The sequence below is a fragment of the Lycorma delicatula genome, chromosome 13 (assembly GCF_047948215.1).
Source record: "Lycorma delicatula isolate Av1 chromosome 13, ASM4794821v1, whole genome shotgun sequence".
Classification (NCBI taxonomy): domain Eukaryota; kingdom Metazoa; phylum Arthropoda; class Insecta; order Hemiptera; family Fulgoridae; genus Lycorma; species Lycorma delicatula.
This window is the reverse complement of record NC_134467.1, coordinates 45,244,245-45,269,291: the sequence shown is the minus strand read 5'-3', so window position 1 is coordinate 45,269,291 and position 25,047 is coordinate 45,244,245. Positions and strand designations below refer to the sequence as shown.

Genomic DNA, 25,047 nt, shown 5'->3' with positions numbered 1-25,047 from the left:
TAAAGTGTACTCTTGTACAGTCCCAGTACGACCATTCCTTAGATCTGAAAAATGATACAATTTTAAATAGACTAATTTAATCAAAGTTTTAAACAACATAATGTTGTTTAAAAATAGAAATCTTTACAATAAAAGAAAAAAATTAAAAAAAATAGTTTAAAATAATAAAAATCACATACTTTTTGGTTTTTTCCTAAAAATTATTAATATCAAAACAGTTACTTGATAAATCTGCAAACATTTCTTCAAAGCAGTTGCTCAATGGCAATGGTTGCCCCTCTGTTCAACGCATAGTTCAGTTCAGCAAATCCATGCTAGCTGGGATGACATCTAATAGCACCATTAGTTTTGGTTGAAACAAAACAAATCTACCACTCATCTAGCCAAATATGATACATATCTCCTGTTTACCTCATACTTCTCTTAGAAGAAAAATTTTTAAGTCACTAGAATGCGTGTCAAATTTGATTTAAAAGGTTAACTGTAAGAACATTTGCATAATTATTTAGTTTTGATTAATACATTGAAATTTCTTTTATGATTTTTGGTGTATTGTGTCATGTGGATTGTTATTTGTAATGTACAAAGACAATTCAGTGGTGTGTAATACTTTGTATTGAAAATGTAATATAATTATGCTGTTTTTTTGTTAACATTACCACTAACTGGCTGCCATAAGTCCAGATCAGATTAGGGATGACTTTGTAAATAATTAACTTGTTCAGAGATAATTTTCAGTTTCAATAAGAATCCAGTACCATTGACAAAATTTGGTACTAAGTTGTTACTGTTTTGCAAATGTGAGCGTCTTGTCAAGATGAATTCCTAAGTATTTTGTAGAATCTGAATTTCATCGAGTATAACAAGGGGACATTTATTCAGAGGGTGAAACATGTACTTTTATTTTTATTAGACCATTGTTCACTATCAGACCATCCATACATTCATTCACCTTACATAAAGTTAAACGAAAAATGTTCGTATTGTTGAGGTGTAATGAGTAACTGTTCATAAACAATAACATGTCACACCGTATCAAAACATTATCGAATAAGTAGTGGTGTACGGTACTGCTTGTGAGAGGTGATCTACTGATTCACTTGCTGCAGTGATGTCATCAGTCGCACAAGTGATTACAAAGCTATTACTGAAGAAAGCGACGAGTGGTTAAATAGATTTTGACAAGAGAAGATTTTCCATAGATGAATTGCAATGGCTGTTGGGTAAAATTAACAAAAATAAAATGACATATAGCCCGTATTTGCCAAAAGAAATTGTACTTTAATTAGAAAAAAAAACAACTAAACTTTTTCTTAAATCATAACCTTAAAAAAATTAAATGAAATTACAAAATAAACTTAACTTAATCCTAAACAGAACTTATACAAGAAATATCAGCTGAATTATAATATAATATTAAATGAGAAATACATAAATATACATTTTTCAAAATAAATCATTTTGAAAATCTACAATTTAACAAAGTCTGAAAACAAGAGAACTTAAAACACCTTTTTTTTACAATTATATACTTATAAACATAACATCAATGCACATAGTGTAACTGGAAAACTGTTGTATTACTGACATATTCTGTAATAATGAAAATTAGCAATGAACAAATGTCATTAACTTAGAAAAATAAACTACAATAATTCCAGTATAAAAAGGAGTTAATTACAATATAATCAAATTGTGAAGTAATCATATAAAAAGAGCTTTATTTTCAAGCTTTCTTGAAAAATATTTGAGTTTCTTAGCCATTCTCATATTATGACTTCTTCTTCTAATTTGTAAAAATAATATACTTGATTGAGCAAAACAATATTTAACATTGATTAAAATTATTAACAACAGCAAGAATCTAAAACATACAAATTATGTGAAATATAAAAAGTTTGAATAACAAATTTTAGTACTTAAAATAAACAAAGAAACAAAATTATAAATAATTATTGTCAAATGACTATAACTGACTCATTAAAATTGTTATTTTCCAAATGAAATCATCAAAAGGTTGTGCAGTTACAAGAGTCAATGGAGTACAATAGAAAACATTCTTGAAGGACGCTGAAATGTACATAAAATGTTATTAACCAACACATTCATGTTCATTAATGCTTGACACATATTTTTTATAATTCTGAAGTAGTATTTAATTACAAGTAGATTTGATAATAACAATAGTTGACATTAATAGCACATAAAATATGCTACACATGAAAAATAATAACATAACCTTTATCTAAGCCAACTTGCATGACTATACTTGAGTGAAAAAATGGTTTATAAACCAATCTTGAATTTCAAATTCATAAAGTACAATTAGTTGTGTATTTCACTAATTTTACTAATAACAACATGACTGTTTAACATAATAAATGATGAATAATTTTAAACTGCCTTAATCACACATATTTGTAAAAGATGAACTCGTGAATGAAAGTACACATGAATACATACAGTTTATCCTTGGCGTAGTCTGCAATGATTACAGAAAACGTGTGGAATTCGGGGACGAAGACAAAACAAAAATAATTTACAAGCAAGCAGACCACTAAAGAAATATGTAAGACTGATAATATAATTTCCGAATACTCACAAGTTGAAGAAATGACATCAGGGCAGACAAAGAGAATTAGACTTCTAGGAACTATGACAACATTGAAATTGGTGAGAATAAAAAACACTGGTAAACAATGGGTGATCACCCACATCAACCCAAAAAAGAGCCCAGACCCAGACAGGGTACCAGGCGTATTATTGAAAGAGCTGACCAAGAAATTACCGTGGACGGTCTTATTGGTTTTGTTTTTAAATAGTTGTAATACAACGATGGGAATATTACATGTGACATTTGCATTGGTGGCTCCTGACTGAGGCAAGAACAATGCTGAGAGATGCCTTTTGCCAAGGTTTTGATGATTTAGTGGTCTGAGTTTATTGCAGAGATTATCAGCATGATGTGGTTTGGCTGAAGGTCCGGCAGTTGCTGCCACCATGCAGCCATAACAATGGATTGGGTCTGTACCTGTACAATGACTTGTTGTCGTCTGGATACGTAACAGTTTTATGTCTATCCATTTCGGCTGTGACTGCCTCGTCACAACAGCTGTTGTCATTGTACCTTCACACTGACACCAGCCACAACTGTCTACACAGTATAGGTTGTATAAAGGGTACGTTGACCAAGAATACCTTAATGTTTCCGCTTTCATCCATGGTATTGGCTGTAACCACAGCTGTATCAGATATAGTTACAGCCTCCATACTGGTTCCACGAGTCAGCAGTTCAAAAGCTTTATGTGCAGGCACTCAAATGAGGTGTGGCTGCACATTATGACGGCATCCATTACACCATTAGTAAGTACTAACAGACTCGTAAGTAGTTCGAGATAGGTATGATTAAATAAACAAGATAATGAATGTATTATTTAGTTACAACCATTTATTTACTAACTTTCATACAATACATTTTTTTTTTATAGTTCATAAGTATTATATTGACAGTCCATTCATCATAATTTAATATTGCCTGATTTAATTCACAATGAATCATACCAACTGCAGAAGTGAAACATAAAATTTTCTTCCTTTATCGAATAAATATTTTCTTGTTTTAATTAACGGTGAAATTTGATAATATTTCTGACATAATTATAGACATAAGTATAGAATTATTTACGTGTCTCTTACAAGTAATACATTTCTTGGTATTTTCTTTAATGGTTCCTTTATCGATAGTAACCTGTAAAATTAAAAATAACTAATAATTACAATTGAAAATGAAAGGGACAAATCAAAAGTCAATGTCTGATTATGATGGAACAAAAATGGCATCATCGGTCTGATTTTTCATGGAACCCACTGCTGCAGGGACATGTGTACCTTGACATGCTCGAGAACGTTGCTATTCCTCAGATCCCTGCAGGAATCAGTTTCCAACACGATGCTGCTCCATCACACTTTTACAGAGATGTTACCATGTTGCTGAACAATGCTTCCCCAGATATTGGATCGGATGAGGTCACATGGAATTTTTTGCTTGGGATTTTATTAAAGGTTATAATGAACAAAAATTTGAGATCTGAATGACTTAAAATTGTTGAAGGTATCAATAATCTAACCTGGAGAGTTAGATTATCGTCTAGACATCTGCCGAGCTATAAAAGGTGCACACATTGAAGTTAGGTTAGTCAACTTCAATGTATGCACCTTTTATAGCTCGGCAGATGGCTAAACAATAATCTAACTCTAGATTATTGTTTAGCCATCTGCTGAAGACAATTTTTTGTTTTAAATCATCCAAATCTCAAACTTTTGTTTGTTACAACTTGTAATAAAACCCCAAGCAAAATAACCTACATTAAAACTAGTTGCTGTGTTTATTAAAAAAAAATTATTAAATTATATTAAATGGTTCTCTTGTAAGCTGTACTTTTGGATATTTTTAGTCCTGACACCCTGTAGATTACAGTATATATATATATATATATATATATATATATATATGATCAAACTAAGCAAACTTATTTGCAATATATAATTACAATAATATAATTCTATACTATTAACATATAAGATTAGGATTAGAGAATAATAAATAAAATAAAAATTACACTTACTGCTTACTTTTTTAAATTCTTACAAATTAGCACTTTTATGGTGTGTACCTTTTCATTAATGTATTAAAATTGATATATCTGATTAATCCTTTTGCCGCACAAAAACGTTAATATGTAAATATATATTTCATTTAGTAAAATTAATTACTTTTTTCATTATATTTGTTCATATCTTCCTCAGTACTAATTATATCAAAGACAAAAGTTAACGTTTGTCTTAGCTATCCCCCAACAGTACAGAATCCAAAAACATTTTTTATCTTGTATCTTTGCTTCTCCAATTTTTTCATTAACAGTGCATTCGAGGGTTTCACTCATCATTGGTTAATTAAAAAAAGTTTAACCAATTATGACAGAAACCCTTGAAATGGCTATTAATGTAAAAATTGGAGAAGCACTGAGAAAATAAGAAATATTGTAGGATCGATCTGTACTGTTGGTGGAGAAAGCTAAGTTTTACTTTTGTCTTTGGTAAATATATATATATATATATATATTTATTTTTTCATTTATATATATATATATATATATATATATATATTTTCACATACAAAGGGTGAGCTACTTAAAATCCAAACTGAAAAAGCAGTTATTTGAGTGTCACCATTAACAATGTTTCTATTAGCATCATTATTGATCATGTATGTAACTACTCTAATCTACTGTTGTCAGTTGTGAACTACTCGTGCAACAGTGGAATAAATCTTGTTCCTGTAGTTGTGTTTTTCTTAAAAAAAAAAAAATTGATGGATCAAGAAACAGGTAACTATAGTGGAAGCTATTCAGTGTTTTGGAATCCTTTCAAGGAATACATAAAATATTTGCCAAAAAATTTCTGAATGCCAGTATCCCAGCAAAGAGTAGCATATACAATTTGGTTACAAAATGGCATACAATGGGGGTTGATTTCAAATTATGAAATGAAATAGATGACCTTCCATTAAGAATCCAGAAGTCACAGCCGATATTCAAAGAAATTCTGTCTGTCCAAAAGATTTATAAATTAGTTATCACAATGAGCAGAGTAAAATGCACATATTTCTTTAAAATTCTTCACGATTTTAATTGTACCACGTAACAACTTATGAGAACAAACTGAAACATCTCAATTAATGAAGATAGGTTCTCAAAAACAGATAGATCCGATATTATATTTTTTGTCAAATGAAGCACGGTTTCATTTATCTAGGGTAGTGAATGAAAATTCTCATATGTTTGAGTTTTCATGATGAGAAAATCAGTGTACAGTGTGCTGCTCTGGTAATCGTATAATGATCGAAGGGGTGGTGAGGGGGAGGCAACCTTTTTTTACTGTACTGTCAATACAAAAGTGTTCTGTGCAATTTTCAAAGAATTCTACTATTGATTAACAGACAGATTGTGAAAAAACTACAGCTAATTCCAACAAGATGAAGAAACAATCTGTTGCACATAAAACAATTCATTAGCACACTTTCACGCAACTTTTACTGTGAGTAGAGGATAGTAGCCTAATTGTACCCCAGATTTATCTAAGCGCAATTTTTTTTCTTTAGGTTATTTAAAGGATTATAGTTTATAAATCGAACTACTATACTATCGATAACTGAAGGCAAACGTTCACAATAAAAAACTAAGGTCATTGACAACATTTTGAATCAGGCGACTCTCAATATGATTACTTTAGCATTGCCACATCAACTGCACAGGGTGCTCACATTGAATATGTTTTGAAAAATTTGGTAAATATTAAGTTTTCCTAATGTAAATACAGAATTAAATTTTATTTTATTTTCATTTCATAAATAACACTTTGTCATAAATGTGTTTAATCTGTATCGAGTCGGTTTTAAATCGCTTGCCTGAAAAATATTGAAATATGACAACCAAATGCAATTAATAACAAATCACCTAGAACATACTAAAACGTACACTCTTTCAACAAGTTAAACTAAACACATTTTAATTATCACTGAAATTTCAAAACAACACCTTTTCCCTCACACATTAACCATTTATCATTCGCACACACCTAAATAAGTCTTTCTTTTTTTCCTGTTTAGCCTCCGGTAACTACCGTTTAGATAATACTTCAGAGGATGAATGAGGATGATATGTATGAGTGTAAATGAAGTGTAGTCTTGTACATTCTCAGTTGGACCATTCCTGAGATGTGTGGTTAATTGAAACCCAACCACCAAAGAACACCGGTATCCACGATCTAGTATTCAAATCCGTGTAAAAATAACTGGCTTTACTAAGGCTTGAACGCTGTAACTCTCGACTTCCAAATCAGCTGATTTGGGAAGACGTGTTCACCACTAGACCAACCCGGTGGTACCTAAATAAGTCTGTATTAATTAAACAGAACTAAATATACATATATACACAGCAATGAAACTCACAAGACAAATCATGTTTGTTACAATACATAATAATAATAATACAACTTACATGACTCTGATAAAATCCTATCTCTTCTTCTATGTTCACTGTGTGTAAAAAACAAAACATGGAAAAGTTTTGTTTTTGGGAGTCAACAGATGTAATAGTCAACAAATTTAAATTTAAACATACATATTTCAAAAATCAAATCAAAATTAATCGTTTAGATAATGAAGCCAATCAAACAAGAATGAAAAAAATAAAATTAGCCTACCAACTAAGAAAAGATATTTTCAACATAATGAATACCTTAGTAGATGGCAAAATCTGGCACCAAAATTCGGTAATCAAACCAGAGTACCTCTTTGGATCAGGTGCATCCTATCCTCAGTTTGAAATCAGATAAAATATATCAAATAGAAAAATAAAGAAACCTTCCAGGTATCAAGAGGAAGAGGATTTTTCCTTTTCCATGAAACACCTTCAAATTATAAAGAGGTTTGCACAGTGACAGCTTCTGAATTGAAGAAAGTGATAGATGAAGAAATAAATCCATTCTCTTCATCAGAATCAAACATGGCAGCTAGAGAAAAACCCTCCAGATTGTCAAGGGTGGATGGGTGTTAGCTGTGAACACTGATTCGAATGACATCATTAAATATAAAGCAAGACTAGTTGCTAAGGGCTATAGTCAACATCCAGTGATTGGTTATTTTGACATTCATCCCCGTTTCCAGCTTAAATACAGTCACATTTTTAGCTTTGAATTTAAAGCTGTTTTTGATGTGAAGATTTCCTCAATGGAAAACTAAACAAGAATGTGTTCATGTGATAACATCAAGCATATAAGATTGAACAAAAAAAGTGAACAAATTATGAAAAAGTTCATATGGCCTTAAACAAGCTTCAAAATGTTGGTATAAATACCTAACAGGCTTCTTATAGCAGTGTGGTCTACAAGAAAACAAGACTGATCCTTGCACGTATCACAGTACAAAAATTGTGGTAATTTTTCATGTTGATGACGGTCTTATAAATCCTTCTTCAAAGATCATAAGCCTAATTACAAAGTTAAATTCTTGATTTGAATTAAAATCTCATGAAGTGGAACATTTTATCTTGGGATAAAGATTACTGTAATTGGCAAATTTTTAGAGATGGACCAGTCTGTATATGCAAAGCTAATTCTACAAAAATAGATGGGTTTAGCAACTGTAAACCTTTATTTTTATCACTTGAACTTTCTTGGACTCTCCTCTAATCTCCAATGGAGAACATTACAGGGAAATGGCTGGAAACTTAAAAATGTTTAGTTTTAGGCACAACACCAGACTTAAGTTTTGCCTTGAATACTGCTTCTGAAGCACAGGGTCCAACAATAAAGACCCATTTTAATTTGGTAAAAAGAACTTTAGATATCTGAAATCTATTTCTGAAGATGGCATTAGATACGGTAAAATAACCAGCAGACAAATTGAAGCGTACAGTGATGTCGATTAAGTTAATGACAAAGTCACTCGAAGATCGACCAGTGGAACTTAAAATATTGTGGTAGACCAGTTGTGTGGAAAAGTAAATTACAGAAATGTGGATCACTCTTTCTTGGAAGTTGATTATGTTGCTGAAAAAGAGGCAACCAAATGGTTGGTTTGGCTTGACAGGTGACCTACTGATTCACTTGCTGCAGTGATGTCATCAGTCGCACAAGTGATTACAAAGCTATTACTGAAGAAAGCGACGAGTGGTTAAATAGATTTTGACAAGAGAAGATTTTCCATAGATGAATTGCAATGGCTGTTGGGTAAAATTAACAAAAATAAAATGACACATAGCTCGTATTTGCCAAAAGAAATTGTACTTTAATTAGAAAAAAAAAACAACTAAACTTTTTCTTAAATCATAACCTTAAAAAAATTAAATGAAATTACAAAATAAACTTAACTTAATCCTAAACAGAACTTATACAAGAAATATCAGCTGAATTATAATATAATATTAAATGAGAAATACATAAATATACATTTTTCAAAATAAATCATTTTGAAAATCTACAATTTAACAAAGTCTGAAAACAAGAGAAATTAAAACACCTTTTTTTTACAATTATATACTTATAAACATAACATCAATGCACATAGTGTAACTGGAAAACTGTTGTATTACTGACATATTCTGTAATAATGAAAATTAGCAATGAACAAATGTCATTAACTTAGAAAAATAAACTACAATAATTCCAGTATAAAAAGGAGTTAATTACAATATAATCAAATTGTGAAGTAATCATATAAAAAGAGCTTTATTTTCAAGCTTTCTTGAAAAATATTTGAGTTTCTTAGCCATTCTCATTTTATGACTTCTTTCTAATTTGTAAAAATAATATACTTGATTGAGCAAAACAATATTTAACATTGATTAAAATTATTAACAACAGCAAGAATCTAAAACATACAAATTATGTGAAATATAAAAAGTTTGAATAACAAATTTTAGTACTTAAAATAAACAAAATTATAAATAATTATTGTCAAATGACTATAACTGACTCATTAAAATTGTTATTTTCCAAATGAAATCATCAAAAGGTTGTGCAGTTACAAGAGTCAATGGAGTACAATAGAAAACATTCTTGAAGGACGCTGAAATGTACATAAAATGATATTAACCAACACATTCATGTTCATTAATGCTTGTGACACATATTTTTTATAATTCTGAAGTAGTATTTAATTACAAGTAGATTTGATAATAACAATAGTTGGCATTAATAGCACATAAAATATGCTACACATGAAAAATAATAACATAACCTTTATCTAAGCCAACTTGCATGACTATACTTGAGTGAAAAAATGGTTTATAAACCAATCTTGAATTTCAAATTCATAAAGTACAATTAGTTGTGTATTTCACTAATTTTACTAATAACAACATGACTGTTAACCATAATAAATGATGAATAATTTTAAATTGCCTTAATCACACATATTTGTAAAAGATGAACTCGTGAATGAAAGTACACATGAATACATACAGTTTATCCTTGGCGTAGTGTGCAATGGCGTATCAAAAAATACAGAGGTAAAACTTTGTTTAGAAATTGAGTAATACGGAGCGTCTCAAATTTGTAGTAACGAGTTTGGAGAGATTCTGCATCAATAAGATGCAGAAGGTTTGTGCAGGTTTGTAGTAACTGAACCACTTTCAATACTAGACGATATCTACTGAATTTGAAAATTAACTTCACAAAGAAACGAGGCAAAACGAACATGGAAATTTATAAATTCACAAAACACTGACGAGTAGAAACAAGAGAATATGATGACTGAGAATTACCACAACGTTTATGAAGGCACGAAGACGATGAGAGTATTAACACATTAAGCAAGAGAGAAAGAATCGCCAGCTGGTCCAGCCCGTGCATCCTAACAACATGAAAATCTGAACTAGAATGAACAAAGCTGGCGTGGTGAGAAGTAGGGGAAGCGAACAAAGCAATGGACAGAAGAGTGTGTGTGTGTGTTGACAACAAGAGTAGTGTCTAAGTGTTAGTATAAGAATGATTAGAGAAAACGTGTGGAATTCGGGGACGAAGACAAAACAAAAATAATTTACAAGCAAGCAGACCACTAAAGAAATATGTAAGACTGATAAAATAATTTCCGAATACTCACAAGTTGAAGAAATGACACCAGGGCAGACAAAGAGAATTAGACTTCTAGGAACTATGACAACATTGAAATTGGTGAGAATAAAAAACACTTAACACTAATATATATATATATATATATATATATTAAGACTAAACAGCAATAAATAAAGCGTGATAGAAATACGCTGACACCAATATGATGATGCAACAGTAAGTCAAACTGGAGCCCGAGAGACATTGATAACAAAAACAACAAACCAACAACCTATTTTAAAAGTACACAAGATAAGCCTTACAAAAAACAAAATAAATTTACCAAGCCTGTAATGACTTCTTTCTTTTTCCTGTTTAGCTTCCGGTAACTACCGTTTAGATAATACTTCAGAGGATGAATGAAGTGTAGTCTTGTACATTCTGTTTGACCATACCTGAGATGTGTGGTTAATTGAAACCCACCACCAAAGAACACCGGTATCCACGATCTAGTATTCAAATCCGTGTAAAAATAGCTGGCTTTACTAGGACTTGAACGCTGGAATTCTCGACTTCCAAATCAGCTGATTTGGGAAGACACGTTCACCACTAGACCAACCTGGTGGCTTAAGCCTGTAATGACTACAAGACTCAACCATAACCTTGAATTTATTGGAATAAAACAACTTTACGCACTGGCGTAAACAATGGGTGATCACCCACATCAACCCAAAAAAGAGCCCAGACCCAGACAGGGTACCAGGCGTATTATTGAAAGAGCTGACCAAGAAATTACCGTGGACAGTCTTATTGGTTTTGTTTTTAAATAGTTGTAATACAACGATGGGAATATTACATGTGACATTTGCATTGGTGGCTCCTGACTGAGGCAAGAACAATGCTGAGAGATGCCTTTTGCCAAGGTTTTGATGATTTAGTGGTCTGAGTTTATTGCAGAGATTATCAGCATGATGTGGTTTGGCTGAAGGTCCGGCAGTTGCTGCCACCATGCAGCCATAACAATGGATTGGGTCTGTACCTGTACAATGACTTGTTGTCGTCTGGATACGTAACAGTTTTATGTCTATCCATTTCGGCTGTGACTGCCTCGTCACAACAGCTGTTGTCATTGTACCTTCACACTGACACCAGCCACAACTGTCTACACAGTATAGGTTGTATAAAGGGTACGTTGACCAAGAATACCTTAATGTTTCCGCTTTCATCCATGGTATTGGCTGTAACCACAGCTGTATCAGATATGGTTACAGCCTCCATACTGGTTCCACGAGTCAGCAGTTCAAAAGCTTTATGTGCAGGCACTCAAATGAGGTGTGGCTGCACATTATGACGGTATCCATTACACCATTAGTAAGTACTAACAGACTCATAAGTAGTTCAAGATAGGTATGATTAAATAAACAAGATAATGAATGTATTATTTAGTTACAACCATTTATTTACTAACTTTCATACAATATAGTTTTTTTTTTATAGTTCATAAGTATTATATTGACAGTCCATTCATCATAATTTAATATTGCCTGATTTAATTCACAATGAATCATACCAACTGCAGAAGTGAAACATAAAATTTTCTTCCTTTATCGAATAAATATTTTCTTGTTTTAATTAACGGTGAAATTTGATAATATTTCTGACATAATTAATCATCTGTTACGTCGTCAGAAATAGACTCTAGTTATTGTTGTAGTATATGATAACTCGTCGGTTGTACATCAAATGATCGGACGTCATGCTCTAGTATTTATACTGTACATTGATTGCATGACATGTATATTTAGTGGATGCCTTCATCTTTGCTTCCTACCGCTATGGTGGGTGAGATAAGAACTAGATAAACACCCTAGTGCTGAGGCAAGTGAGAATCGAACTAGCAATGAAATATGAATATTTCAGAAGCTGAATTTTAGAATTGCATTTTGACTTCATAACTGAGTATTGTATACTTCATGGTCGGCATCATCTAAGCAGTCCGTGTAATCGTTGAAGCCGAGTTCATTTTTTAGGTTTTTCTTGACTACAAGTTTAATATGAAGAAAATAAGAACTATATAGAATGGAAAGAATTACAAGGCTCAGTTGCAAACATATGTATTGAAGCAGACTGAATGAACAAACAGGAGATTTCGCGCCTATATGAGTTAACAGCAAATGTGACAGGTGCCAAGAATCAAGTGACAGCTGACACATGCAGTCTGTCTCAATCGCTCTGGCTCGTTGTATTTACTCTCCACCCTCTGCAACTGTGCACAATGCAGTCAAAATCTATCTAAACAATCTCATCATTGGTTATAGTAACAATGCATTATTTCTTACAAATAAAAGTACCCTGTACCATCTGAAATAATACCTTTTCAATAAAGGTTCACTTAGGCCGTTTCAGAACGGTCTTTCTCATTTTGTTTGTTTTGAAGTAGGATGTTCCAGAATGGTGTTACTAATTTTTTTTTAAATTGAATACTTCTTAAAGGTTAATCAAATTTCTTAATGTAAATATTTAAAGGTCAAACTCTAATATGGATATTATTAAAATGTCTTTATAAAGTATAACTCTCGTTAAAAGATTTTTGACAAACGTTACAAACAGTTTTTCTCTTTAGTGTGTAAATTAATATGCTTCTTTAAATTAAAAAGACGATTAAAAACCTTTTGGCAGAAATTACAAACATAACTTTTCTCTTTTGTATGAATATTTAAATGTAATTTTAAAGTAGAATTTTGATTAAAAGACTTCTGACAAAAGTTACAAACATAATTTTTCTCTTTTGTATGAATATTAAGATGTTTCTTTAGACTAGAAGGACAGTTCAAAACTTTTTGGCAGAAGTTACAAACATAACTTTTCTCTTTAGTATGAATATTTAAATGTGATTTTAAATTATAACTTTGACTAAAAGACTTTTGACAAAAGTTACAAATATAATTTTTCTCTTTTGTATGAATATTAAGATGTGCCTTTAAACTGTCTTTACAATTAAATGACTTTTGACAAAAATTACAAATATAATTTTTCTCCTTAGTGTGGATATTTAAATGCAATTTTAAAGTAGAACTTCGATTAAAAGACTTCTGACAAAAGGTACAAATATAAGTTTTCTCCTTAGTATGAATATTTAAATGTAATTTTAAAGTAAAGCTTGAATTAAAAGACTTCTGACAAAAATTACAAACATAATTTTTCTCTTTTGAATGAATATTAAGATGTGTCTTTAAACTTTTTTCAAAATTAAATGACTTTTGACAAAAGTTACAAATATAATTTTTCTCCTTAGTATGAATATTTAAATGTAATTTTAAAGTAGAACTTTGATTAAAAGACTTCTGACAAAAGTTACAAACATAATTTTTCTCTTTGGTATGAATATTAAGGTGTGTCTTTAAATTTTCTTTACGATTAAATGACTTTTGACAAAAGTTGCAAACATAGATTTTCTCTTTTGTATGAATATTAAGATGTTTCTTTAAACTAGAAGGACGAATCAAAACCTTTTGGCAGAAGTTACAAACACAACTCTTTTCTTTTGTATGAATTTTTAAATGTGATTTTAAATTAGAACTATGGCTAAAAGACTTCTGACAAAAGTTACAAATATAACTTTTCTCTGCATTATGTATAACAAGGTGCGTATTTAAATCATTATCATGAATAAAAGACTTTTGACAAAAATTACTATTATTATTTTTCTCTTTAGCCTGAAAGTTAATGTCCCTCTTTAGGTAACATTTGCATCTGAATCTTTCATTGCAATATTCACAAACCAACTTCTTTTCTTTCTGGATAGGTAACTTGTTTTCACTACTTATATTCTCGATTAAATTTTCTTCTGTCGTTACATCATCATATGCACACTTACATTCAATGGATTTTTCTTTTATAACTCCATCACATAGAGAATTATTTACGTGTCTCTTACAAGTAATACAATTCTTGGTACTTTCTTTGATGGTTCCTTTATCGATAGTAACCTGTAAAATTAAAAATAACTAATAATTACAATTGAAAATGAAAGGGACAAATCAAAAGTCAATGTCTGATTATGATGGAACAAAAATGGCATCATCGGTCTGATTTTTCATGGAACCCACTGCTGCAGGGACATGTACCTTGATATGCTCGAGAACGTTGCTATTCCTCAGTTCCCTGCAGGAATCAGTTTCCAACACGATGCTGCTCCATCACACTTTTACAGAGATGTTACCATGTTGCTGAACAATGCTTCCCCAGATATTGGATCGGATGAGGTCACATGGAATTTTTTTTTACCCCTTTGGAATTTTTTGCTTGGGGTTTTATTAAAGGTTATAATGAACAAAAATTTGAGATCTGAATGACTTAAAACAAAAAATTGTTGAAGGTATCAATAATCTAACCTGGAGAGTTAGATTATCGTCTAGACATCTGCCGAGCTATAAAAGGTGCACACATTGAAGTTAGGTTAGTCAACTTCAATGTATGCACCTTTTATAGCTCGGCAGATGGCTAAACAATAATCTAACTCTAGATTATTGTTTAGCCATCTGCTGAAGACAATTTTTTGTTTTAAATCATCCAAATCTCAAACTTTTGTTTGTTACAACTTGTAATAAAACCCCAAGCAAAATAACCTACATTAAAACTAGTTGCTGTATTTATTAAAAAAAAAATTATTAAATTATATTAAATGGTTCTCTTATAAGCTGTACTTTTGGATATTTTTAGTCCTGACACCCTGTAGATTACAGTATATATATATATATATATATATATATATATATATATGATCAAACTAAGCAAACTTATTTGCAATATATAATTACAATAATATAATTCTATACTATTAACATATAAGATTAGGATTAGAGAATAATAAATAAAATAAAAATTACACTTACTGCTTACTTTTTTAAATTCTTACAAATTAGCACTTTTATGGTGTGTACCTTTTCATTAATGTATTAAAATTGATATATCTGATTAATCCTTTTGCCGCACAAAAACGTTAATATGTAAATATATATTTAATTTAGTAAAATTAATTACTTTTTTCATTATATTTGTTCATATCTTCCTCAGTACTAATTATATCAAAGACAAAAGTTAACTTTTGTCTTAGCTATCCCCCAACAGTACAGAATCCAAAAACATTTTTTATCTTGTATCTTTGCTTCTCCAATTTTTTCATTAACAGTGCATTCGAGGGTTTCACTCATCATTGGTTAATTAAAAAACGTTTAACCAATTATGACAGAAACCCTTGAAATGGCTATTAATGTAAAAATTGGAGAAGCACTGAGAAAATAAGAAATATTGTAGGATCGATCTGTACTGTTGGTGGAGAAAGCTAAGTTTTACTTTTGTCTTTGGTAAATATATATATATATTTATTTTTTCATTTATATATATATATATATATACATATATATATATATTTTCACATACAAAGGGTGAACTACTTAAAAACCAAACTGAAAAAGCAGTTATTTGAGTGTCACCATTAACAATGTTTCTATTAGCATCATTATTGATCATGTATGTACTCTAATCTACTGTTGTCAGTTGTGAACTACTCGTGCAACAGTGGGATAAATCTTGTTCCTGTAGTTGTGTTTTTCTTAAAAAAAAAAAAAATTGATGGATCAAGAAACAGGTAACTATAGTGGAAGCTATTCAGTGTTTTGGAATCCTTTCAAGGAATACATAAAATATTTGCCAAAAAATTTCTGAATGCCAGTATCCCAGCAAAGAGTAGCATATACAATTTGGTTACAAAATGGCATACAATGGGGGTTGATTTCAAATTATGAAATGAAATAGATGACCTTACATTAAGAATCCAGAAGTCACAGCCGATATTCAAAGAAATTCTGTCTGTCCAAAAGATTTATAAATTAGTTATCACAATGAGCAGAGTAAAATGCACATATTTCTTTAAAATTCTTCACGATTTTAATTGTACCACGTAACAACTTATGAGAACAAACTGAAACATCTCAATTAATGAAGATAGGTTCTCAAAAACAGATAGATCCGATATTATATTTTTTGTCAAATGAAGCACGGTTTCATTTATCTAGGGTAGTGAATGAAAATTCTCCTATGTTTGAGTTTTCATGATGAGAAAATCAGTGTACAGTGTGCTGCTCTGGTAATCGTATAATGATCGAAGGGGTGGTGAGGGGGAGGCAACCTTTTTTTACTGTACTGTCAATACAAAAGTGTTCTGTGCAATTTTCAAAGAATTCTACTATTGATTAACAGACAGATTGTGAAAAAACTACAGCTAATTCCAACAAGATGAAGAAACAATCTGTTGCACATAAAACAATTCATTAGCACACTTTCACGCAACTTTTACTGTGAGTAGAGGATAGTAGCCTAATTGTACCCCAGATTTATCTAAGCGCAATTTTTTTTCTTTAGGTTATTTAAAGGATTATAGTTTATAAATCGAACTACTATACTATCGATAACTGAAGGCAAACGTTCACAATAAAAAACTAAGGTCATTGACAACATTTTGAATCAGGCGACTCTCAATATGATTACTTTAGCATTGCCACATCAACTGCACAGGGTGCTCACATTGAATATGTTTTGAAAAATTTGGTAAATATTAAGTTTTCCTAATGTAAATACAGAATTAAATTTTATTTTATTTTCATTTCATAAATAAAACTTTGTCATAAATGTGTTTAATCTGTATCGAGTCGGTTTTAAATCGCTTGCCTGAAAAATATTGAAATATGACAACCAAATGCAATTAATAACAAATCACCTAGAACATACTAACACGTAAACTCTTTCAACAAGTTAAAATAAAGACATTTTAATTATCACTGAAATTTCAAAACAACACCTTTTCCCTCACACATTAACAATTTATCATTCGCACACACCTAAATAAGTCTTTCTTTTTTTTCCTGTTTAGCCTCCGGTAACTACCGTTTAGATAATACTTCAGAGGATGAATGAGGATGATATGTATGAGTGTAAATGAAGTGTAGTCTTGTACATTCTCAGTTGGACCATTCCTGAGATGTGTGGTTAATTGAAACCCAACCACCAAAGAACACCGGTATCCACGATCTAGTATTCAAATCCGTGTAAAAATAACTGGCTTTACTAAGGCTTGAACGCTGTAACTCTCGACTTCCAAATCAGCTGATTTGGGAAGACGTGTTCACCACTAGACCAACCCGGTGGTACCTAAATAAGTCTGTATTAATTAAACAGAACTAAATATACATATATACACAGCAATGAAACTCACAAGACAAATCATGTTTGTTACAATACATAATAATAATAATACAACTTACATGACTCTGATAAAATCCTATCTCTTCTTCTATCTTCACTGTGTGTAAAAAACAAAACATGGAAAAGTTTTGTTTTTTGGGAGTCAACAGATGTAATAGTCAACAAATTTAAATTTAAACATACATATTTCAAAAATCAAATCAAAATTAATCGTTTAGATAATGAAGCCAATCAAACAAGAATGAGAAAAATAAAATTAGCCTACCAACTAAGAAAAGATATTTTCAACATAATGAATACCTTAGTAGATGGCAAAATCTGGCACCAAAATTCGGTAATCAAACCAGAGTACCTCTTTGGATCAGGTGCATCCTATCCTCAGTTTGAAATCAGATAAAATATATCAAATAGAAAAAAGAAAGTAAAAACTTGAGAAAAATCCTAGGACCAATAAGAATACAAGAAAATGGATGCAAATTAAGTAATAAAGATATTTACAGATACAATGAAACCAAGAAAATGTCAGATTCCATCAGAAAATGAAGAGCCAAAATGCAAAATAAGAAAGAGAAATCAATGCAAAATATTGCTTCTGGTCCTGTTGGCCAAACATACAAAAACTTAAAAAAAACTTACATGCTCAAATGAAGTATCAGTTTCAGTCACATGATGTGGTAAAAATAAGCATATCATTTCTGCAACATTATCCTGTTCAGTCTCTAATTTAATAACTTTATTAAGAGGCAAAGCTTCATTAATAAAAGTATTATTTACAGGTCCATTCATTATCTGTAACAAAAAAAAAAAAAAAAAACAGAAACAAAAATTAAAATGAATATTCATAATAAAAAGATATAAAAAAGACTGTTTGTAATAAACACCTCTCCTGTAATTTCTTAATGATTGTTTTTGTATGATGTTTTATGATGGCTTTAATGTGGTTATATTTGATACTGATGCAATCTTTCTTCTTAATGAAAACGATAAAAACAGGCAAATAATATTTACGCACAGATTGACATTTGCGCTACATGTGGGTCACATTAAATCTGTCTGCGAGGCCATATGACACAGCCCTTGGTTCAATGATTCTTTGAATTAGAAGCCACGAGAACTACATATGGCTCACATGCATATCCTTGGAGTAAGGCATCGTGACCCCCGTAGGGCTTGCAACAAAATTCTTTTTATATTGGAAGTGTTGTGTCACAGCCTCACAGTTAGCTGTACAAACCTTAGCTTTCCAGAAATTTCATGTTGGAAGTGGTGATGACATGATTAATCAAGCTATTTACGTATTTGTGAAATAATAAATGCAGTTATGTTTACATTCTGTTGTAATGTAAATAAACAATGTGATATAAGATGATAAACATTGAAATTATTAAACTTACGTTTTTAACATCTTGTTATATTATTTTATAATATTTGAATTTTATTTTTGTGATGGATCAAGTGTCACATGTCACTGAAAAATAGCAAATTACAAGAAGTAGTAAAAACTAGAAACATTAAGCTGATGAACCTTAATGTATATACAGGCGATTCAAAATTGGATGGCAATCTCTCAGGACACGATTATATAGCCAAAAATAGGAAAAATAAATTTATATAAACATAGATCAATTAACGGTCCACTAGCGTGTTTTAGTTAGTGAAAAATTTAGCCCTGCTTTCTGATTCCTCTGCGACTAAAATTCTTGGGGTACAAATCAAGGTATAAACTTGATGCTTCCTAATGGTTTATTGATCAAAGAATTTGAATAAAAGTGGTCCCTCTATCTCACTTAAAACTAGAAAAACAGATGAAAACATTTTATCGGAATTATACTTTTTATTTTGGTTTGGAATAAAATAATTTTTTTAATTTCCCAATAAATAAATAAAAATTCTAGTTAACTTTGTAGAGAATCTACTGTTAGGAAAACTGATGTAAATAACATCTATTACAATTAAACACAAATTTAAGTTCAACTATAATAAAAAACAAAACACACCAACTGGATCTGAAAAATGATACAGTTATAAACAGACTAATTTAATCAAAGTTTTAAACAACATAATGTTGTTTAAAAATAGAAATCTTAACAATAAAAGAAAAAAATTAATAAAAAATAGTTTTAAAATAATAAAAATCACATACTTTTTGGTTTTTTCCTAAAAATTATTAATATCAAAACAGTTACTTGATAAATCTGCAAACATTTCTTCAAAGCAGTTGCTCAATGGCAATGGTTGCCCCTCTGTTCAACGCATAGTTCAGCTCAGCAAATCCATGCTAGCTGGGATGACATCTAATAGCACCATTAGTTTTGGTTGAAACAAAACAAATCTACCACTCATCTAGCCAAATATGATACATATCTCCTGTTTACCTCATACTTCTCTTAGAAGAAAAATTTTTAAGTCACTAGAATGCGTGTCAAATGTGATTTAAAAGGTTAACTGTAAGAACATTTGCATAATTATTTAGTTTTGATTAATACATTGAAATTTCTTTTATGATTTTTGGTGTATTGTGTCATGTGGATTGTTATTTGTAATGTACAAAGACTATTCAGTGGTGTGTAATACTTTGTATTGAAAATGTAATATAATTATGCTGTTTTTTGTTAACATTACCACTAACTGGCTGCCATAAGTCCAGATCAGATTAGGGATGACTTTGTAACTAATTAACTTGTTCAGAGATAATTTTCAGTTTCAATAAGAATCCAGTACCATTGACAAAATTTGGTACTAAGTTGTTACTGTTTTGCAAATGTGAGCGTCTTGTCAAGATGAATTCCTAAGTATTTTGTAGAATCTGAATTTCATCGAGTATAACAAGGGGACATTTATTCAGAGGGTGAAACATGTACTTTTATTTTTATTAGACCATTGTTCACTATCAGACCATCCATACATTCATTCACCTTACATAAAGTTAAACAAAAAATGTTCGTATTGTTCAAGTGTAATGAGTAACTGTTCATAAACAATAACATGTCACACCGTATCAAAACATTACCGAATAAGTAGTGGTGTACGATACTGCTTGTGAGAGGTGACCTACTGATTCACTTGCTGCAGTGATGTCATCAGTCGCACAAGTGATTACAAAGCTATTACTGAAGAAAGCGACGAGTGGTTAAATAGATTTTGACAAGAGAAGATTTTCCATAGATGAATTGCAATGGGTGTTGGGTAAAATTAACAAAAATAAAATGACACATAGCTCGTATTTGCCAAAAGAAATTGTACTTTAATTAGAAAAAAAAACAACTAAACTTTTTCTTAAATCATAACCTTAAAAAAATTAAATGAAATTACAAAATAAACTTAACTTAATCCTAAACAGAACTTATACAAGAAATATCAGCTGAATTATAATATAATATTAAATGAGAAATACATAAATATACATTTTTCAAAATAAATCATTTTGAAAATCTACAATTTAACAAAGTCTGAAAACAAGAGAAATTAAAACACCTTTTTTTTACAATTATATACTTATAAACATAACATCAATGCACATAGTGTAACTGGAAAACTGTTGTATTACTGACATATTCTGTAATAATGAAAATTAGCAATGAACAAATGTCATTAACTTAGAAAAATAAACTACAATAATTCCAGTATAAAAAGGAGTTAATTACAATATAATCAAATTGTGAAGTAATCATATAAAAAGAGCTTTATTTTCAAGCTTTCTTGAAAAATATTTGAGTTTCTTAGCCATTCTCATATTATGACTTCTTCTTTTTAATTTGTAAAAATAATATACTTGATTGAGCAAAACAATATTTAACATTGATTAAAATTATTAACAACAGCAAGAATCTAAAACATACAAATTATGTGAAATATAAAAAGTTTGAATAACAAATTTTAGTACTTAAAATAAACAAAGAAACAAAATTATAAATAATTATTGTCAAATGACTATAACTGACTCATTAAAATTGTTATTTTCCAAATGAAATCATCAAAAGGTTGTGCAGTTACAAGAGTCAATGGAGTACAATAAAAACATTCTTGAAGGACGCTGAAATGTACATAAAATGTTATTAACCAACACATTCATGTTCATTAATGCTTGACACATATTTTTTATAATTCTGAAGTAGTATTTAATTACAAGTAGATTTGATAATAACAATAGTTGACATTAATAGCACATAAAATATGCTACACATGAAAAATAATAACATAACCTTTATCTAAGCCAACTTGCATGACTATACTTGAGTGAAAAAATGGTTTATAAACCAATCTTGAATTTCAAATTCATAAAGTACAATTAGTTGTGTATTTCACTAATTTTACTAATAACAACATGACTGTTTAACATAATAAATGATGAATAATTTTAAACTGCCTTAATCACACATATTTGTAAAAGATGAACTCGTGAATGAAAGTACACATGAATACATACAGTTTATCCTTGGCGTAGTCTGCAATGATTACAGAAAACGTGTGGAATTCGGGGACGAAGACAAAACAAAAATAATTTACAAGCAAGCAGACCACTAAAGAAATATGTAAGACTGATAATATAATTTCCGAATACTCACAAGTTGAAGAAATGACATCAGGGCAGACAAAGAGAATTAGACTTCTAGGAACTATGACAACATTGAAATTGGTGAGAATAAAAAACACTGGTAAACAATGGGTGATCACCCACATCAACCCAAAAAAGAGCCCAGACCCAGACAGGGTACCAGGCGTATTATTGAAAGAGCTGACCAAGAAATTACCGTGGACGGTCTTATTGGTTTTGTTTTTAAATAGTTGTAATACAACGATGGAAATATTACATGTGACATTTGCATTGGTGGGTCCTGACTGAGGCAAGAACAATGCTGAGAGATGCCTTTTGCCAAGGTTTTGATGATTTAGTGGTCTGAGGTTATTGCAGAGATTATCAGCATGATGTGGTTTGGCTGAAGATCCGGCAGTTGCTGCCACCATGCAGCCATAACAATGGATTGGGCCTGTACAATGACTTGTTGTCGTCTGGATACGTAACAGTTTTATGTCTATCCATTTCGGCTGTGACTGCCTCGTCACAACAGCTGTTGTCATTGTACCTTCACACTGACACCAGCCACAACTGTCTACACAGTATAGGTTGTATAAAGGGTACGTTGACCAAGAATACCTTAATGCTTCCGCTTTCATCCATGGTATTGGCTGTAACCACAGCTGTATCAGATATAGTTACAGCCTCCATACTGGTTCCACGAGTGAGCAGTTCAAAAGCTTTATGTGCAGGCACTCAAATGAGGTGTGGCTGCACATTATGACGGCATCCATTACACCATTAGTAAGTACTAACAGACTCGTAAGTAGTTCGAGATAGGTATGATTAAATAAACAAGATAATGAATGTATTATTTAGTTACAACCATTTATTTACTAACTTTCATACAATATAGTTTTTTTTTTATAGTTCATAAGTATTATATTGACAGTCCATTCATCATAATTTAATATTGCCTGATTTAATTCACAATGAATCATACCAACTGCAGAAGTGAAACACAAAATTTTCTTCTTCCTTTATCGAATAAATATTTTCTTGTTTTAATTAACGGTGAAATTTGATAATATTTCTGACATAATTATAGACATAAGTATAGAATTATTTACATGTCTCTTACAAGTAATACAATTCTTGGTACTTACTTTGATGGTTCCTTTATCGATAGTAACCTGTAAAATTAAAAATAACTAATAATTACAATTGAAAATGAAAGGGACAAATCAAAAGTCAATGTCTGATTATGATGGAACAAAAATGGCATCATCGGTCTGATTTTTCATGGAACCCACTGCTGCAGGGATATGTACCTTGACATGCTCGAGAACGTTGCTATTCCTCAGATCCCTGCGGGAATCAGTTTCCAACACGATGCTGCTCCATCACACTTTTACAGAGATGTTACCATGTTGCTGAACAATGCTTCTCCAGATATTGGATCGGATGAGGTCACATGGAATTTCTTTTTTACCCCTTTGGAATTTTTTGCTTGGGGTTTTATTAAAGGTTATAATGAACAAAAATTTGAGATCTGAATGACTTAAAACAAAAAATTGTTGAAGGTATCAATAATCTAACCTGGAGGGTTAAATTATCGTCTAGACATCTGCCGAGCTATAAAAGGTGCACACATTGAAGCTAGGTTAGTCAACTTCAATGTATGCACCTTTTATAGCTCGGCAGATGGCTAAACAATAATCTAACTCTAGATTATTGTTTAGCCATCTGCTGAAGACAATTTTTTGTTTTAAATCATCCAAATCTCAAACTTTTGTTTGTTACAACTTGTTATAAAACCCCAAACAAAATAACCTACATTAAAACTAGTTGCTGTGTTTATTAAAAAAAAAATTATTAAATTATATTAAATGGTTCTCTTATAAGCTGTACTTTAGGATATTTTTAGTCCTGACACCCTGTAGATTACAGTATATATATATATATATATGATCAAACTAAGCAAACTTATTTGCAATATATAATTACAATAATATAATTCTATACTATTAACATATAAGATTAGGATTAGAGAATAATAAATAAAATAAAAATTACACTTACTGCTTACTTTTTTAAATTCTTACAAATTAGCACTTTTATGGTGTGTACCTTTTCATTAATGTATTAAAATTGATATATCTGATTAATCCTTTTGCCGCACAAAAACGTTAATATGTAAATATATATTTCATTTAGTAAAATTAATTACTTTTTTCATTATATTTGTTCATATCTTCCTCAGTACTAATTATATCAAAGACAAAAGTTAACGTTTGTCTTAGCTATCCCCCAACAGTACAGAATCCAAAAACATTTTTTATCTTGTATCTTTGCTTCTCCAATTTTTTCATTAACAGTGCATTCGAGGGTTTCACTCATCATTGGTTAATTAAAAAAAGTTTAACCAATTATGACAGAAACCCTTGAAATGGCTATTAATGTAAAAATTGGAGAAGCACTGAGAAAATAAGAAATATTGTAGGATCGATCTGTACTGTTGGTGGAGAAAGCTAAGTTTTACTTTTGTCTTTGGTAAATATATATATATATATATATATTTATTTTTTCATTTATATATATATATATATATATATATATATATATATATATTTTCACATACAAAGGGTGAACTA

The 25,047-nt window shown here is 30.5% G+C and overlaps 1 protein-coding gene across 1 annotated transcript; it reads right to left on the bottom strand.

Moving 5' to 3' along the window:
* Window positions 1-3,443: 3,443 nt before the first annotated feature.
* Window positions 3,444-23,104, bottom strand: LOC142333592 (uncharacterized). Its single transcript, XM_075380914.1, has 6 exons — window positions 23,033-23,104; window positions 18,514-18,666; window positions 17,937-17,969; window positions 14,492-14,603; window positions 9,536-9,628; window positions 3,444-3,748 (listed from the first exon to the last, which is right to left on the bottom strand). The coding sequence occupies exons 1-6, from the start codon at window positions 23,102-23,104 to the stop codon at window positions 3,735-3,737; spliced, it is 477 nt and encodes a 158-aa protein (XP_075237029.1). The 3' UTR covers window positions 3,444-3,734.
* Window positions 23,105-25,047: the final 1,943 nt, after the last annotated feature.

What these genes read in the sequence shown, in the direction of transcription:
- LOC142333592 (XM_075380914.1), bottom strand. Translation starts at nt 23,104, where the DNA reads ATGGAGGCTGTAACTATATCTGATACAGCTGTGGTTACAGCCAATACC. An exon ending in ATGAAAGCGGAAGCATTAAG is followed by an intron (nt 18,667 to 23,032) that starts GTATTCTTGGTC and finishes TTTTTGTTACAG; the next exon opens with ATAATGAATGGACCTGTAAA. An exon ending in AAAAGAAAAATCCATTGAAT is followed by an intron (nt 9,629 to 14,491) that starts GTAAGTGTGCAT and finishes TGTACATTTCAG; the next exon opens with CGTCCTTCAAGAATGTTTTC.